Source organism: Polistes dominula, unplaced genomic scaffold, assembly GCF_049000335.1.
Source record: "Polistes dominula isolate Pdom_NZ unplaced genomic scaffold, Pdom_raw_medaka contig_19, whole genome shotgun sequence".
In the NCBI taxonomy this organism is placed as follows: domain Eukaryota; kingdom Metazoa; phylum Arthropoda; class Insecta; order Hymenoptera; family Vespidae; genus Polistes; species Polistes dominula.
The window spans coordinates 3,745,876-3,766,554 of NW_028301058.1; the positions used below are offsets into that span (position 1 = coordinate 3,745,876).

A 20,679-nucleotide genomic window follows, 5' to 3' on the forward strand; every position below is an offset into this window, starting at 1 on the left:
TTTTTGGCACATAACATACATTTTAGATTTGTTTTTTTTTTAATTTTATTTTTTTCATCGTCAATTTCAATTCATTTTTTTCTTTTAATGAACGTTCTTCGAAATATTACAGATTGAATGAAAATATCATAATAGGATAAATTTGTGATAGAACATTTATTTAGATTTTTTTCTTTTTTTTTCTAATTCTCAATCGAGAATGGGAAAAGTTAGAGATTGCGAAAAGAAATATATTATAATTGTTTTTTTAAACGTTTAGGCCAGATGCCAGTATTCATTATTTCAATTTTCTTTATAAGCCTTCATTTTTTTTTAAATAGATTAAAACAAGCAGCACATATTGCAACGATTATGTATATCTATATATATAAAGTATACAACACAATGTAAATAGTTTCTACGTAGTAACGACAATAATCTTTCTCTTATCTAACATAATTCATAGTCTTATAATCGTCGATTAATCAAAATAGATAATTTAAAATACCGCGTTACATCTGTCACAATTCAATATACTCCACATTAATTATATTTTGCTTAGTTTAACAATTAAAAAAAATATACACAAATAAATAAAATGATCTTGATCAAGTTTTCAAGTGATTGTTATTGTTTTTGTTAATGTTATTGTTATTCAAATGTCTTATTTTTGGTCAAAGAGAGAACATCAATTTTACTACTACTAACGAAAAAAAAATGAAAATAATAATAATCAATAGAGTTTGATCAAATTTAAGAAGAAGAAGAAGATGTTTCACATTATGTTCTTATCTTAAATATAATATGTACGACACAATTTTTTCTTATTTGATTTTTATATGTATGAGAAATATAGTAAAGTGACGTGTGTTATTATCGCAAAAGAACCCTTAAAAAAAAAATAAATAAATAAATAATTTAATCCATTTTCTTTATTAATTGTTATCCTCGTAACCCGTCGCTACCGCGGCCATCGGCTTCGAGAGTAAACCCGTCTGAAAAAAAAATTGTTAAGATATAACCTTAATTAAAAATTCTATTGGGAAATTATTCTTTTAATTAGGTGTCATTGTTTCTTTTTTCTTTCTTTCCTTCTCTCTCTCTCTCTCTCTCTCTTTCTCTCTTTTTTTCTCTCTCATTTCGTACAAAACAATTTAACGCATCGATTAACAATCACGTCCAATTCGAATGAATTGTATCGCATCGAATCAATGACACATTCGTACTCTTATCTTCGAATGATAATGAACGAGGATATTTATTCGTTTGGAAAAAAATGTATTCTCAACACTTTTAAATATCAATTAGAACGAGCATTCGAAAGATCCTTTATTTTTTCAGAGTGATAATGTCATCGTGAGGTGATTAAATTAAGATAGAAAGGTAACGAGATAGAAAAAAGGGTTAGAGAAAGAAAAAGTTATATACAGTAGTATAAACTTACTATAATAGTTGAACATTTGCTATGAAATATTTTATTAATTATATATAATAAGTTTATATTATATAAAATTTATCGATATATTATTAATATTGGATTGTAGTATGACTCCCTAGATTATACAGATAAAACTTCAAGATATAAATAATAAAATAAAAAGAGTAAAATCATATGTTTATATATTATATATTATATATAATTTTATATAATTATATAATATAATATATACATCTATGTAATCTATAGACACATCTATGTATGTATCTATATAATTATGAACATGGTATGAGTCCATTTACAGTCGTTAAATATATATTACTTTAGTTAAATTATATAATCATATTACATATTGATAAATTAATAAAAATAATATTGCTAAACTTGAAATAATTAATTTATATTTTTAAATTGACTAATACGCGCTAACCTTTTAATTTTCAAGAAAAAGAAATAAAACTATATGTATTAGGTGGTTCAGAAAGTCGTTTCGTTTTTCTCTTGTAAAAATGAAGATAATTTTTGTTTCGAAGTTAAACCTAAACCTTTGAAGTGGTCATAAATAGTTGAATTTGATAAATTTGACCTCTCATCGATCTCATGTGTTACTATTTGTCGGTTTGCATCAACTAATGCCATTATTGCGTCAGCAAAAAATGAAACGACTTTCCGAACCACCTAATATATATTAGCAATTGTTATGATTTTTTTTTAAATACTCAAAGTATGAAGTTCCATATCACCAAGTGTTATAGAAAAATTAGTAAAGAGTATGCATATTCGTTTACAAGGGATGTTATTCGTTCCAAAAGTTGTCATACTAAATATGAAATACACTTTAAAAGTTATTATATATATATATATCTATTCGAATATTTTTGTAGCTTCAGTAATTTTTATATTTGTAAGAAATAAATCATAACTATTGTATATATAATATATTTCAATTTTGGTCGAAACCTTACCTATATAATCTAAAGAGTCATATTTCCATTCAATGTTAATAATATATCATTAATACTTATTATAATATAATAAAATATTTCATGGTAATTATGCAAATACAATTCGTGAATCACTGAAAGTCTCACTGAATACTGAAAGTCATTGAAAGATTCACCAAGGATTATAAAAAAATACAAATTTCAGTGAAATGTTACAGATTTCGTTTAGACTAACATCCAAATCCTCTGGCAAAAAATTTACTGGAAAATAATACTGATTTACGTACATAGATTTAAATGATTTTACCTCCTTATCTGATCTAGAAACAAGATTTTGCTAATTATTATAGATTTGTTATATTTAATAGAATTATGGTATGGTTTACATTTATCATTCTAACGTTATTTGTTATCCATGTTAATGTATAACATGTCAGCATAAATTAGATACAAAATTAAAAAAGAAATATATATAATTTATATATATATTTAATTAATATATATTTTAATTATAAATAAATTTATATTTATTAACATAAATTACATAAATATAAATAATATATTTATATAAATTATTTTATAAGGGTTACCAAAATATTGGGAGGGCAAGTGAGTGAAGAGAGGAAAAGAAGAGTGGCGAGGTTCAGATTGGGAAATGAGATGAGGGAAGGGAGATACTGGGAGGAGGAGGAGTGGACGATGCAGGGTGTGTGGATGGGAGAGAGAGACGTGGGAGCATGTGTTGGAAGGCTGCATCATAACGATAGGTGAGGAGGACGGGAGAGGAGTGGAAGAGAAGATAAAGGAGATTTTGGACCGGAATGGAATAGGGGAGGAGTGGATGAAGAGGATTGGGAGTATAAGAGAGGGGAAGGAAGGACAAGGTTGAGATTGAGGGAGATAGAAGCGGAGGTTTGGGATGGGTGGAGGGGGAAGGGAGGAAGGGAAAAGTGAGGGAGAGAGTAGTGTTAAGATAGGTTAAGGATATAATTGTAAAAGGAGTGTAACCCTTCGAGGAAGCAGTAAAATGTATCTATCTATCTATCTATCTATCTATAAATTATTTTATATAAATTATATAAAATATAAATTACATAAATTTATTTATAATTGAAATATATATTAATTAAATATATATGTATTTATATATATATAACATTTCGTTTAGATAATAATAATATATATTTAATTATAAATAAAATATATAATATTAATATATTATATAAATTTATATTATATTATTATAATATTAATTAAATTAAATAAATTAAAATAAATTAAATTATAATTTATAATTTATATTATAAATTAAATAACTATATAATATATTTAAATAATATATATATATATATATATATATATATATATATATATATATATATATATATATATATATTAAAAAATCCTGTCATTGTCAAAAATTGTTTTGAAGAAAAAAAAATAACAGGAAAAATAAAAATAAAATAATATATGTTTACATGTTTGATAAGCCTGTGATTTTCATTAATTCGAGTGAATGAATAGGAAATTGGCAGAAGATAAACGTATAGAAACGAATCGTTGTAGAAGCAAGAGAGAGAGAGAGAGAGAGAGAGAGAGATTATTGGTTGGAAGGAAATCTACAAGGAATTGAGGGACAATCTTAGACTATCGAGAAACCACACTTTGATCAAGAGAAGAAGAGCTGCTTGATGAGGAGAGATAACTGCTTTTCGTGTCAATTTAACGAAAAAGAAGAGGAAAAAGTAGAAGGGATTGATGAAAGAAGAGAAAATAGCAAAAGGAGTAAAGGAGAAAGTAAAAGAAAAAGAAAACATATAACAAACATCACAAAAAGCAAACCAATTGGTTTTCTTTTCCCACATTGAAGCTCAATTTCGAACTTTTTTTTCTGTATTACTAGCAGATTTAGTTTTCAAAAGGCTCGAAATGTTACAAATTGTCCTAATTTTATTATTGTCACCGATATAGAAACCAAAATCATATTAATCATTTATTTTGAAAGTGGTGTAAGCCACGTAATTTCACGTAATTTGTGATTAATTTAATGTAAACTTTTTATTTGTAACTAGTTACTGTTTAATATCTTAAAAATACAAATGTTTTGTTCAAATCAAAATTGGGTAATAAAAGAAATTACATAACAATCGATTATTAAAGTGATACAAGTTGTTAAAAACACACACGTTTAGTTTTTACTTAAATAAACAAACATTTTAGGATAGACGAAATAAAGACGTTATGAAAAACATATGGAAAATACTGCTGGACTGAACGAAGGTTCTGGTAAAATGCAATGAGAGATCTAATAAAGATATTATCTAGAAATGTTTTTTCAACTCTATAGCCTGCCACACTTCGAGACCCTTATTATTTATAACATATCTTGTCTTTATTCTTTGGACCACAAACTTATCTTTCTAAATACTCCCGACTAAATAAAGATCTGAAAAACGAAAAATCTAAAAAATACATTGAATCGTATCGCTCTCTCAGCTTATCGAATTGTGTACACTACAAGTCTCAAATTTCAGCCCTATGGTAAGCTCCACCGATTCTCGCTGGGCGTTCAACATCTTAAAAATGTTTTTATTTTATTGAAACATTAGTATAAGTTTCTTAAATACGCAAATATTACAATTAATAATATAATTTTCTTATATGCATGGGTCAGTACATGTCTTTGGATATTTTTTATAAAAGCATATAAAAATCAAATTTAATGGACATATTTTGTCTTTATGAATCAAATATATTTTATGAAGAAGCAAAATAAAAATGTGATAGTAATTTACTTGCTTTTGAATGGAATTTGTCAGCTGCTCCTAATGTATTCTACAGTGTTCTCTAATTCTTTTTCTCTGATGTATCTAGTACTTAATCCTTCTTTTTTTTTTAATATTTCAGACAATACAATTATCATATATTCTACGTATTTCATAATTATTTATTATAATATTTGCGAAATAAAGAATTTAATACTTATTTTTCAATATAATAAAAACATTTTTAAATAGAAAGGAAATGACACGTCTGGTAAAAAAAAAACAGACCACGCACCTTCTATCTTTATTTCGACCTTCGGTTCGTTTGGACCTTATACTTCTGTCGCATACCTACGTGCTTATCTCTGTTTATTCTTCTACCTTTCTATCGCTCCTACTTACAAACAGTTTGAGTATCGAAATAATATGTGTCCACTTTTCGTAGTATGGAGACGCACACAAGCACACACATATACAACCAGGAGCGATAACTACGAAGCATAGCATAAAGAGGAGACCGAGAATAGGAAAAACTGTATAGCTATATTCCGTCCCATTCTCATCACCCTTATTCTAAAGAAGTTTTCACTTCAAAAAAAGAACACAAAAAAATGGAATATGTCAGCATTTTCAAAATAAACGGTCTATTAATATTAATATAAATGTATTATACGTATAATATAAATTTATATCGTAACACGTTGGGAGTGGGTGAGTTTTTTTCTATCTTATGGGACCATATCTCATTTCTTTGCGTATCATCGTCTTGCCATACGAAAGAAAAAAAAGAGAAAAAATAGAAAAAGAGAAAGAGAGGAAAAAAGAATGTATTATATTTTTCCATGGTTAGATGTTTGTCTTATAGTATGTAAGAATCGAAATATTACTTCACTAGTAAGTCACCATAATTCATGTCTTTTTCTTCGGATTCGCTTACGCGTATTTTTTTAACAATAAACGTTACCAACGATAATAAAATTTATCTTTTTTCTAATAATATGCAAATTTTGTTTTTTTGCTTCCTATACATTTCTTTTATTTTATTCTATATATATATATATATATATATATATATATAGCTGACCCGGAAAACGTTGTTTTGCCATATAAATTATTTCTAGTGAATATTTTGGTAGTGAAATAAAAAATCTTATGTTTTAGGCAAAGGGTTGCAATGGGGGTTAACCTAAAGAATATTCTCTATGAGGAATTTTCTTTCTTTCTGTGTTACCTCATATTTACATAGTATTGTATAACATTTCAAAGGACCCAACAATGTAAAAGGGTTTTTTCTTTGCACCATATGTTTCTTTGATCATTGAGATAGTATGGGATTTACGGCCCTTTGGAATTTCTTATTCTTTAAGTAAACAATACCTTATACCTACTAACTATTGTATTTTATGATATTTTATTTTATAGGCTCATCGCAGGATCTGTTTCACAGAAAGTGAATATTATAAAAATAACAAATGTAAAGTTTATTGTCTTCAAAGGATTTAGTACTGGACATCAGTTATCGACCACCAAGGGTTGAAAATTATTAAAGTACTAATATGATTATTCAAAAATGGGGGTTAGTTATAGAAGGGTGAAAATTTGGGCTTGTATGTATTTTTTAATGCCAAATCATAAAAAAATAAGAAAAAAATTTTTGGGGTGGACCATCCTTATCACTTAGGGGTATGAAAAATAGTTTACGTCCTATTCTCAGACCTACCGAATATACACATAAAATTTCATAAAAATCGGTCAAGTCGTTTCGGTGGAGTTTGGTTACTAACACTGTGACACCAGAATTTTATATATATATATATAGTTTTTTATACTTCTTAATATTTTTTTCTCTCTCTCTCTCTCTTTCTCTATTATTTTCATTTTTTCTTCTCCGATCTAACCATGGAATATGGTTATCTATAGTACGTGTCTATTTATATAAAAAAAAAATTTCGAACGATCGTAAGCGACAGACTGGAAATTGCTTTTGGTTGTTTCCTTCAAAAAGTTATTTCTCAAAGACGCGTCACTTTAAGAACGATCAATAACCCTTGTAACCACTTTATTTTTCTATATGTCTACTATTTGTATGTAAGTTAGATATATATACCAATAAATATAAAAATTGAAGTAATGTGTCTTGTCATTCTCTTACTGTTGCTGCTGTTGCTTTGCAAATTTGTATTTGTTACCTGATATACTAAAAACTTTACAGACATTCGATTCCTTTTTACTCCTACGTATATTACGAAACATCCTGTATATTTGTATCATTTCTTTTTATAATACTTACATTATGACATATAATACTTACAGAATGACCTTTAGCCACATTGATTTACTACGAATTCATATTTTTACTATATAAACAAATAAATTATAATCTAATATTTCTTTTCTTCGTATTTTGAAAAGGTTTTCGATGATATTAGACATATTTATAATGCATATAGAATAAGTTTAAAAATAACGTATAATATATATAAGATGGTATCTTTCGGTAACAAGGTCAATATCGAAAATAATATTTGTTTGTAGGATCCTTTTTTTGTACTTTTTTGTTTTCTTATTTTAACGACTAAAACCAATCCCCTCGAGTTATGCTAATATATTTTTTAAGCGTTCTGTATATAATAAGTAAATAAGTTATGAATTGAAATAAGACATATTATACAATATCTGTGTAGAAATATATATATAATGCATAATTATATTAATTACAAAATAAATAAAAATATAATATAATTATATAACATAATATATAATTATATAAATGGTAATATAATATTATATTAGTATTATATATACACATATAGATAATATCTACATATATATGTTATATATTATATATTATGTTATATAATTATATTATATTTTTATTTATTTTATAATTAATATAATTATTACATAATATTTATATATTTATTAATAATAATAATAGTATTAAAGTAATATAATAATATTACATAATTATATATTATAATATATATTATATAATTATATAAATAATATTATATAGTTATAATATTTATATATTTATTATTAATAATAATAGTATTAAAGTAATATAATAATATTACATAATTTTGTTATATATTATATTATTATTATATTATTATATTATATTTTATATTATTTTTTATATAATGTTAGTTAATATATAATATTAATATAATATAATAAATATAATAATTAACATATATATGTGTATATATAATATTATATTTTTTAATATCGAAGATACTGTCTCAAAAGAAATTCATTCAAGACTTTAACCTTGTGTGCCTTTGATAGTATTAACTCGTACAGTTCACCGATCACAAAACGGAATCTCGATCTTCTCAACGAAAATAAAAAATAAAAATAAAAAAATATAAAAGAAAAAATAGGAAAGAAAAAAATACATATATGTATATTTATAAAGGATGATGTATCATTTAAATCAATTTACTTGAATATCTTCGAAATTGTTGATAATAGAAAAAAAAATGTTTTACAATTAAACAAAAGATAAATCTGGTTGAAGTGATAAACAAACATTTTTTTCATGAATAACTTTGAAAATATTCGTGTGGATCGATTTAAATGGGACATCCTGTATCTTTTGGGAATAAATCAAAAAAATGTTCATGAAATAAAATTTTCATTTTCATGAAATCTTTCTCTCACCTTTGTTGTTTTAATTTAAATTAACTTACTGAAACTTGTGGTGGACCAGAACGTCCAAATCGTAAACGAAGAGACGGTGATCGTTGAGATTTACGAATCATCAGATGTTCCAATGGAATTCCACCAAATCCGCCGCCATTTTCCAAAGCGTTCCGTTGCAATATGAGTCTGTAAAGCTCGTGAATATTCTCGGTCGGTGATTTGTCAGGTGACTCGTCTATAAAAAAAAAAAAACAAGAAAAAAGTACAGTAGTATAAAAACTTGTAATAAAACGATGAATTCATTGGTTATTGGAATATTATTTAAAAGATTCATTCGTGATTTTCTTTTGTTTTTTAAAGATTTATGATTACATACGTTTAATTGAAATGAATAAGTTTTTCTGTTGTTTTTTCTTCTTATTAAAACTAACACGCGTTTTTTGTTAAACTTGTCGTTCTTTTTCTTTTTTGCATAAAATAAAGAAAAATGATACTTTTAATGTCGCGAAATAATATTATGATGCATTTTTACGACGTTGAATAATTTTATCGTACGAAGACGAAGTGCAAAGGTAATGCGTGAGTGGTTAAAATTGTTTTTTTTTTTTACGGTAAATAATGTTCTTCGTTTTATTTTGAATTAATATTTTTTTATAATCAATTATTATCCAAATTAGAATAATACAATAAGTATTTATCTGTTATTTATTATGTTTTATTTTACTTTGAAATTATCATTGCAATCGTAATTAAAAAAATAAAAGAAAGAAAGAACAAAAGAAATGAGATAAATAATTTATATCGAAAATATTTTAATATTTCCGAACGATTGTAATTTTTGTACGATATTATGAATATTCGAATAAATTTTTACACTCACGTGAATTCATATTCATATTTTCAATGATTGAATTTAATGCTATCATTTTAACACATTTAACAAATGTATTTATTTATTTGAATAATTTGTGCGTATCCCTTCGGCTGATTAACATTGTATTCCTTAATTAATAGGAGACCAGGTATTGTATTCCATTATCGTTAATGTCAAGGGCAAGAAGGGTTCTTCCCTAATATCGTATACCTAGTTCTAAAATAATTGATGATAGAGTAAGAAGATGCTTTATCATAAGGAACACTTTCACAGATGAGACCAAAATAAGTCATATTATCCCCATAACATTATCTATTGTAATAGTATTTCGTAAAATGTATTTTTATTTTATTTTTTTTTGTTCTATGCACTATCAAATAATCTAACAAAATTTATATCTAACAAAAAATTTAGTTTTCTGTGTTTGGAAAAGATGTCGGTTTTTTTTTAAACGATATTTAATTTGTGCATGTATTTATTATTATTTATTATTATAAGAATTATTAGTATTTATTATTATTTATAATTATAATTATAATAGAATTATATTACATTAATATTATAATAATATTATTTATAATAATTACATTATAATAATACTATATATTTATAATATATAATTATATATTAAATATATAATTATAATATTAATAATAATAATATTATACCATTATTATTATTATTATTATTAGTATTATTATTATTATTATTATTATTATTATTATTATTATTATTATTATTTATATTAATATATTAATATAAAATATGTGTTTTATTAATTATTAATAAGAATAATTACATATATTATTATATTAATACAAAAATGTATAAGTTAATCAATTATTTCATTTTTAATCTTTTTTCCCCTTTCCCCGTAAGATACAGCTATGAAAAAAAACATATTTTTTGTATTCATAAATAAACCATATACGTAGGATAAGATTCATCGAAAAAAAATATCAAAATTAGAACAATAAAAAAATGTTTTGATCATAATGAAAATATGACGCTTGCAAATAATGTGATAAATCGAAAATAATAATAAATCGTAAAAGCATCTATAAATATAAAAGAACGATCAAACAAAAAATATATATTTGTAACGTTAAAATTTGTATGAATAATAACAAAGAGAAGAAGAAAGGAAAAAAGAGAGTGATAATATTGGTATATCGAATAAAAACGGAAATAAAAAATTTCTATGGTATCTATTGATTGTAGAAATACAAAATTCCAATGGATGGAAGCATCGATGTCTGAAAACTGGCGTAACTCTTTTTCATTTTTCAAACGGTTCAACGATTTTATTAAAACCATTGTGCGTTTCGTGTAGGTAGTTAAAACGTTCTCTTTTGTAAATGAAATACTTCGATTCCATCACATTGAGGGATAGAAAAATGAAATACATGATTCTTTTATTTTTTTTTTCTATTATTTATAACATCAAATCATTATTTTATCACTTGTATTACTAATATTCGATTTTATAACAAAAATTAATTATTATTTTATTTTATTTTATTTACTTTTTATTTATATTTATTTATTATTAATTATTTTATTTCATATATAATTTATTTTTTATTAATTTTTTATCTTTATTTATTTATTAATAATTATTTTATTTTGTATATTTATTTATATTTATTTATTATTAATTATTTTCTATTATTTATTTTTAATTATTTATTATTATTAAATTGATATGTATATGATATATATATTTACATATCAATTATATATATAAACAATTCTAACGTACATTTTGTTTATGTTATTTTAAGTGAAACTTGTTTTAACGATGGTAACGAAAAAAGATTTAAAAAATATGACACGAAAAAAGAAGGAGTGACAGAATCAAAGAGAACTTACGATTAATTGACAGTCGTGTGTATATGTGAGTGTGTGTATATGTGTGTGTGTGTGTGAATGGTGTGGGCGTCTTATTCTTATTTTAATACCCATTAAAGTAAGAATAATATTGTAGAAAGTGCAATCGTTTAAAAATTACATATACTTCGAATATAAAAAATTTCAATCTGATATTTTATTAGACGAATATTTTATCTTTGATGTAATCGGTTAAGGGAAGAAAACGTTAAATCAAATATACTTTAATTTAAATAATTATATAAAAATTAAAAGAATGATAAAATGGAAATGTTATAATTTTAAATTCTAATTATTACGAATATTATTTTCGTTATAGAGCTTTAGGAAAGTTATATAAACAATAATGAATAAAAGAATTGTCATAGTTAACAATGAATCAGTTTAATGTTGAATTTCGAAGAAAAAGAAGGTACGTTAAATTTATATTCCATGCTTTTAAACTACAATTAACATTTCTCTCAATAAATTAATAATTATTTAAGGTATGTTTAATACTCTAATATATTCTCTTAATAATTAAGATTGATTAAACTCATATACATATTGGTTTAAACATTGTATACTTATTAACATACTTTGAATATTAAATAAATTCGATCTGATATTTTATTAAACAAAAAATGTTACCTTAGAAATAATCACTTCACAGGAAACATTAAATCAAATATACTTTTTAGTTTAAATAATTCTATACAAATGAAAAGAATGTATATTATAAAAATAATAATATAAAAATAATTAGATATAAATTAAAATCAAAATGTTATATTTGTAAATTTTATTTATTACAAATATTATTTTAATTATAGCTTTATGAAAGTTATGTAAACAATAATAAATAAAATAATTGTCATATTTGACAGCGAGTCGCAGTTTAATGTTGAATTTCGAAGAGAACGATACGTTGAATTTATACTCCATGTTTTTAAATAACAATTCTAAATAACATTTCTTTCGATTAATTAATTTTTTATTTAAGATATATCAAAAAATTCTAATAATATTTTTTTAATTGTTTACATTAAAATACATTTATTTTAACATTCACACAGTCAGTGATTATTTCGAATGACAAATTTTCATCTAATAAAAATTTCAAATCAAAATTATTTAATATTCCAAGTATATTAATAAATATGTTATTTTTAAACAAATATAATTTTTATTTATTCTTATTTGTAATATTAAACTGATTCTAATACTAAAAGACATTTAAATAACAGTAAAAACAAAAAAAAACAAAATATATTCCCCTTTTTATACTAATATGTGCGATTTTAAAGTATTGATCTGTAACTTTTCTTATACATTATTTTCCTATTTGTTTAATTAACTTGTTACAAATAAAGCTTTCAAATGAGACCACTAAATATATAATTACAGTGTTAATAATGTATTTATTTCTAAATTTTCTTCATATTAAATGCATTATACAAATAATTTTCAAAAGAAAATCTAGTAAACGTAAAAATGTAATACGATTTAAAAGAACACCCCTAGTATATATGTATACATGAATGAATTGAGTATTTTTCACATATTATAATACGAGTTTCATTTCTATCGAGTGTGAAAGGGGAGAGAACTACGTACATTCTTTTGTTTAATAATTTCCCATGGTTAAATGTTCGAATATATAAAACATTTCAACTTTTGATTATACGATATTTAAAATAAAGCAGCTTATGTAAAAGCTTCTTACAATTTAATAGAATTTGCAAATACAACGAGTTCCATTTTCTTTTCCTTGTACTACGAATTTCTATTAAATTAATATTTAATACCAATATTTTTTGTGACAAAATAAATACGTTGTTAAGAAAGAATAAAAAATAAAAATATATAAATAATAATAACAATAATACATTCGTACCTGCATAATCCACGTAATTTTCCACTGCACAAACGATGCCACCGAAGATGACTAAAAGAATGCTGGTTCTCAAGCAAAATTCAGCCCTCATGTTGGATTTTCTATAAAAGATAAAAATCAAAATGAATATTAAACTCTAATCGATGATTTAATCAACCCATTCGAGACGCACTTGCACACCGTGTGTACAAAAACTTTCTTTTTCAAAAAGACCCTGCAGCGCATCCTGCATGCAATTATAATAATGAGCTATTACCAGTTATTTTGAGTAAAGTATTTGTCGAGATAAGACTCTTTTCTTTGTATAAATATTATCTTTATAGTATAGAGAAACAAAATACGGAATTAGTCTTATAGCATCCAAAAAAAAAGGAAATTTTATTACAATTATCGAAATCTACATTTTTTACAAAATATCAATGCAATTTTAATATTACAATCGGTGCACTATTTCCTAAAAATCTATTTATAAATTATATTTTCTTTTTCTTTACCGAGTTGCATAACCTTATTAAATTTTCGACCATTTTTCCAAAATTTTATTTCTCATTTATATTATTTTCTTCAATATTCAACTAAATTTTTTTGACTTTTTCCTATTTTTTTTAAATTTTCTGTTCACTATATTCTGTTTTTCATTATTAACACTTTAATGGCCGCACGTCTACGTAGTCAAACATCGCCAGGAGCCGGTAATATTTTGGAAAAATTAATTTACAAAAACTTTATTAAATTCACGAAAAATTTAATATAAAAATAACAACAACAACAATTTAACAACAACTTTAATTTTATATAATTTTAAATATATAAAAAGTTATAAATAAATAAGAGCAAATAATGGTTGTTCCGGCTATCACACATGTTGTGTGAGCGGCCATTAAAGTGTTAATAATAATAATATATATAATATATATTAATTAATATTAATTATAATAATTTCCATTAATAAGCAAAGAAAATTATTTCCGATCTTATGTTGTTTTGTATTTTTCAAAATTTTTCTTAACTTATGTTATCCTTTCCTCTTTTTTTTTTATTTCTTTTCTTGTTCTGTATATTTATGATTTTTTTTTAATTTAAGGATTTTATTTCCTCTTTTTTTAAAAGGATAAATTTAAGGATTTATTATTTAGAGGTTATCTAAATCTTTAGGTTCTGTAAGTTTTCAATAAATGACGCTGTATTACAATTCAATTATTTCAATTAATTTCACGTCATATGTTATTTTCAGATTTACATATGACAGAACTAATAACGTGTGCGGTGACTTGACTTTAACTCTTTCAGTCCTATAAACGCATATATGCGTTTAGTAAAAGCAACCAAGCGTGCATATAGGTGTTTTTCAATAGAAATGAAAATAATTGAATGTTGTTTTGCATATTGATTATTAAAATCCTACTAAACACTTTAGCAGCAAATAGTATTTAGCACTCAAAGAGATATCAAGCGTAAGAAGAAGACATTTGCATAATCACGAGTTAGAAATTTCACATCATTCACATCTACGATTACGAAAAAAATGTCTTTAGGGTATTACAATCAAAAATTAAAATAAAAAAATAAAAGAAAAGGAAGCGAGATGAGAGTTGGACACCGATCGATAATTGGAAGTTATATTTGTCCAAATATATCTTTATACAAATCTATAAAAATTCACACACACACACGCACACACATTGTCATATTGTTGGTTTCTAATGAATAACGAAACTACTGAACCGATCTTAATGAAATTATTTTTATTTTGTGTGATTTTTTTTCAACTTAGGATATAAGGATAATTTTTATCGCAATTATTTTGTATTTTGTATTGCAAATTTAAAGATTTATTATTTAGAGGTTATCTAGGTCTCTAGGTTGTTTGAGTATTCAATAGATGGCATCGTATATCAATTCAATTATTTGAATTTATATACGACATAACCTTACTTATTATATTTTTTCGTGTATTATTATTTTATGTATTTTAATATAATTGTGATATTCTTTTTTGCGTTGTTATAATTTACTAAAAAGTTTAAAATTATATTAAATCAACATTTTATAACAACACAGCAACGCTTGGCCGGGGCATCCTAGTTTTTAAAATAAATGTTTATCCATTTTAATGATGTATTTTTATTTTACTTCACATTGAACACATGGTGTTCAATCTGCTCCTCGCAAATAAAAATTTGCTGACGAGCGAGCAGAATACACTGTGTGCAATCAGCTTATTTATGCGAATTCACTTACAAATTGGGTAATTTTCATAGTAGACACACAAGTTTTTTTTATTAAAAATGAACAATATAATGAGAAAAAAATGGCTCCTGGGAATCGTGCTTGAAAAAAATCGTGGTCTCGATTAGGTCAAATGATTATAATATTTAAAAAAAAATAAATAAAAAACCTTCGCATAAATTTTTGAAAGAATATTTCGACGTTAGATAAACGAAATAGATTAAATTATAATTAGATGTCTACGTATATTATAAATTTTATGATTGTCGAGAGATCGTTCGAGGAAAACACACGTTATCATTTACGTACATACTTGAAAATACGTATTACCATTAATATGAAATAAACGAAGTGTTAAATAAGCAAACGTATATAAACACATTGCTTTTTGACGTATCATTCTATCCTTCTAATTAGTTCTTAATGGATTTTCAAACTAATCAAACGAAAACAATGCGAAAATTCAATAAACATTCCGATGCGAATGATGAACGAATAACACTTACAATAATTGTACAAACGATTCTAACGAATTACAGTTTAGTTGATCAAGTAAACTGTTAATTTCTCAAAATTTCATTGTTATAACAGAAAGAACAAAATTATCAAAAATCAAATAAATGTTTTTTATTGCATTAACTTTTATTGTAATTTTTTTAGTGATTTTTTAAATAAAAAAATTAATAATAATTAGTAATATGTTTACAATAATTGTTTTTTTATTTATCTTTTATTCTATTTTTTTAAATAATTTTTTAAATAAATAAATTAATAATAATTAGTAATATTTTTAAAATAAATTTTTTTTTGTATTATCTTTTATTCTATTTTTTCTTTCTCGAAGATAATTGTTATAATATAATAATAAGCTATATATATATTGAATGAATATATAATATGTGATTACGTGATCTCTCTTTCATGATAACAGATAATAAAAATTGTCTAGATATTGTCGAAGACATGTGAGACTGTTAAAACACCCCCGAACAATTGATTCTTCTTCTTCTTATTATTATTATTATTATTTTTTTATTCTTCTTATTCTTTTCTTTATTTATTTTTTTTTATCACCATAACGATCAAACTCATATTCTTTTGCATTTTAAATACATCCCTACGATTTCTTATATTTACGTAATCATTTTCTTCTCGTGGCATCGTATTTCACATTTATCCTTCTTCATTTTTCCTCCTTTTTTTTTTCTTTTTGTATTTACAAATATAAACGAATGAAAAAGGATCGATTGGTCAAAAGGGCAACGAGTGACGGGGAACTTTCGGCGGGAATTCCACACGCAAATAAACCTATCAAATGTTTGCAAAAAAAAGAATAATAAATCTCTTTTCCAAATCGAGTTACTTTTTCTCTTGAGAAAAAAAAATCAAAAAAGAATTAAAAAGAAAACAAAGACAGACTCCATATCGGAAAGGGTGGGGGGGGAGGGATGAAATTAAAATCAATTTAAGCTACGAACAAAATAAAACTTCAATACTAATACTAAATTTAATTATCTCTCTTTGTATTCATTGTTATATCTTTTCTAAAAAACAAAAAGATCACACTTGTTTTTTCCTTTAGCAGAATTTTCGCGAAGGAAAGTATCTATTGAAAATAAAATTGAACAACTATTCGTGTAGAATCCTTCGGAATCAACGTAATTGTTTTTTATGCAAAATCATATCTTGTCTTCTAATTTTATGAATAAAAATATGTTAAATTGATCAAAACAATTATTTGATTTTATTTTTTTTTATTTACTATTATTTAGATATGGATAATAACTTCTTGCAAATCGAAAAGAAAAATTTATAAGAAAAAAAAATTATTATTATACACGTATATATAAAGGATCGTACCTTGTATTATATTATTCTATGAACAAGAATATGTTAACTTGATCGAAATAATTATTTGATTTTATTTTTATTTATTAACTATTATTTAGATATGGATAATAACTTATTGCAAATTGAAAAGAAAAATTTATAAAAAGAAAAATTATTATACACGAATAAAAAAATATATTAAATTGATCTAAATAATTATTTTATTTTATTTATTTTTTATTTTTTATTTTATTTTTATTTTTCAATTATTTAGATATCGATCGAAAAAATTAAAACCAATTTAGAAAAATGTAATTGAACAGAAAAATTTATAAAAAACAAAAATTATTATTATACACGTATATATAAAGGATCGTACCTTGTATTATATTATTCTATGAATAAAAATATGTTAAATTGATCAAAACAATTATTTGATTTTATTTATTTTTGTATTTTTTATTTTTTTATTTTTATTTTACAATTATTTAGATGTCGATCCAAAAAATAAAACCAATTTAGAAAATTGTAATTGAACAGAAAAATGTATAAAAAAAAATATTATTATTATACACGCATATAAAAAAGACATTTAATACCATCTCCCATTGTCTTTCTTTGCGCAAATAGACTTATGTTAGAAAGAACTATCGTTCGATAGTAAAAAACAAAAAGAAAAAAGTGATATTTCCTGAACCTATAACTTTATATTGACGTTAACCCATAAAGAGAGGAAGTACGTTCAAGTAAAAACCGTAATCACTGTTTACGATCAGAAAGTAGGGGATCATATTTAGAAAAATGACTATTCTCAGATCGAGTAGGCAAGATTAAGCTAAAGGAAGAAGGAAGGAAGGAAGGAAGGAAACCACAACCAACATTATACAAGCCTCAAAAAAGTATATTATTTTTTATTGGATGATTTTTTACGACAATGGACGTACTAATATTTTCCGAACGAACGACGAATTTTTGTTTTTTCATGGCATCCATCAGAAACCACCACATGCATCGGCTTATCGTGCAAATGCAACAAAACGAAAAATTGGCAAATTTTGTATCGATAAGGGGGATGGTTTTTCTCTGATCAATAATTTTTTTTTCGACAGTATACATCAATAAAGAATAATAAATTAAAAAAAAAATAAATAAAATAAATAATAATAATAATAAATGAATAAACAAATGGAATCGATATTGTTGAAATGTTAATTGAATAGAAACGAGATGTTGTTTTTTAATTAAAACAAAAAAAAAAGAAAAATCGTTGCTTGCATTTCTAGCAATGTATCTGTGTCATCATCGGATTATGCATATCATCATAATAAATGCATATAAGTGTATGTATTGGATAAAATGGTGCATACAGATGCATATTAGATGTTATTTATTTTAAAATGTAACGTATAATCAATTATTTCGTATTTTGTTTTGTCACCTATTTAACCAATACGTATATATATATATGTATACCTAACATCGTATAAATAATAGAGATTTCTATTAATCTTAAACCACCTTGTGTGTAATAACTTTTGCATAGATTCTCGGTTATTGCAGGGTGCTTTTGGAATTTTCATATTAACACGTCTCCCGAGTACACGTTGAAAACATACATTTTCGTGCAAGTTACAAAGGATAATTTCACAAGCTTCCGTAAAGTAAATCATGAAAATCGTACGTGAATAATTTGTTTACTAGTTAAGATTTCTAATTTTGATAAATAAAAGAAAATAATCGTGACAAATCACGACGTATTCTTAACGCGAATGAAAATGTGATAACGACGAACGTTGTTTCTTAAACAGAGTATTATAAAATTACTAAGAAGAGGGTGAAATGAGAAAGAATAAGGGAGAGAGAGAATGTGTGAGAGAGAGAGAGACAGGAACTTTCAACGAGTTTGCCAATCTAATTCCCTAATGTTTCTTCAAGTTTAAAAGTTGCGTGTCATTCCAAATTACTATCCCTTTTAATTAACATTAGGAGTAAGAAGTGCGTTCAAGTTTAAGGAAAACAAAAAATTAATTATTTAGTTATATATAATCGGTCAAGGTAAACATAATTTTGCATCGAAACTATGCTAACAACAACTATCAACAAAATGTAAGAAAAAAACGTACAAAATTTAAATTAATATCAAACATTGGATTAACGTATATACTTAAATACTTATATACATAATACTATATTACTCCAAATTATTATCCTTTTTAATTAACATTAGGAGTAGGAAGTACATTCGAGTTTAAGGAAAACAAAAAATTAATTATTTGGGTTTGTATATATGTATACTTATATAAATACTTAAATATATATCGGTCAATGTAAACGAAGTTTTACATCTAAACTATCCGAACAATTATTATAAAAAAATTAAAGAAAAATCGTACAAATTTATAACAGACATTGAGAATTAACTTGTGCTCTTTCTTTGGAATTTTATAAATAAAAAATATGTTAAAAATAAGAAAAAAAAGAAAAAGAAACACCAGGAGTGTCGATCATAAAAGAAACCCAAATAAAAAAAAATGATTTTGCTTATAAGTGTCAACATCATATTATATAATGTTGTTCGATTTAATTAAAAAAAGAATAAATTATTAGCCCCATCTAGAAGCTTTTAAAATGAAAAATAAAAAAATAAAACAGAAATAATAGAACCACAATTTCGAAAATAATGATCAGAAAAGAAACCAAATCAGAAAAATAATTTTGCTAATAGGTGTCAATATCAAATTGTATAATATGATTCGATATAATTAAAAAAAAAAAAGAAAGAGAAGAAAAATAAAACCACAATTTAGAAAATAACAGTTTACTTACTTGATAGTTCGTCGAGTGTAACCGGATAAATTTTGTAATTAGAAAGAGAAAGAAGATTACCACGATTTTTGTATTAGAATTTGTATGAGATTTAAAAAAATTAAAAATTATATATTTAACTGGATGAACAGTATATATATATATATATATATGTATATATAATATGTTGTGTAGTAAGATCAGCGTCGGTTGGTTAAGGTGAATCGTCGCACGTTGCCGCGGTAATGATGCGAAGTGTAGAAGACACCGTGGATCCCTTTATATATATGGGGGAAAGCTGCCGCCGACGATGGTGCTTTCGATGAGGGATGAAGAAGAGGGTGGGTTGGTTGGTGGGTGCACAGGTGGCCGCTTGAAAAGCGGCCACGCGGTTACGGGGC

At 24.3% G+C, this 20,679-nt stretch overlaps 1 protein-coding gene across 1 annotated transcript; it reads right to left on the bottom strand.

Annotated features, from left to right (window-relative positions):
- Positions 1-20: 20 nt before the first annotated feature.
- LOC107073072 (short neuropeptide F) lies at positions 21-20,519 on the bottom strand. Its single transcript, XM_015333503.2, has 4 exons — positions 20,300-20,519; positions 13,415-13,515; positions 8,822-9,009; positions 21-974 (listed from the first exon to the last, which is right to left on the bottom strand). The coding sequence occupies exons 2-4, from the start codon at positions 13,503-13,505 to the stop codon at positions 915-917; spliced, it is 339 nt and encodes a 112-aa protein (XP_015188989.1). The 5' UTR covers positions 13,506-13,515; positions 20,300-20,519; the 3' UTR covers positions 21-914.
- Positions 20,520-20,679: the final 160 nt, after the last annotated feature.

Excerpts from the sequence above, each read along its gene's own strand:
- LOC107073072 (XM_015333503.2), bottom strand. The coding sequence starts at position 13,505 with ATGAGGGCTGAATTTTGCTTGAGAACCAGCATTCTTTTAGTCATCTTC. Across the intron at positions 9,010-13,414 it reads AAATTACGTGGATTATGCAG|ACGAGTCACCTGACAAATCA; the intron begins GTACGAATGTAT and ends TTTTTTTTATAG. Across the intron at positions 975-8,821 it reads CTGGTCCACCACAAGTTTCA|ACGGGTTTACTCTCGAAGCC; the intron begins GTAAGTTAATTT and ends TTTTTTTTTCAG.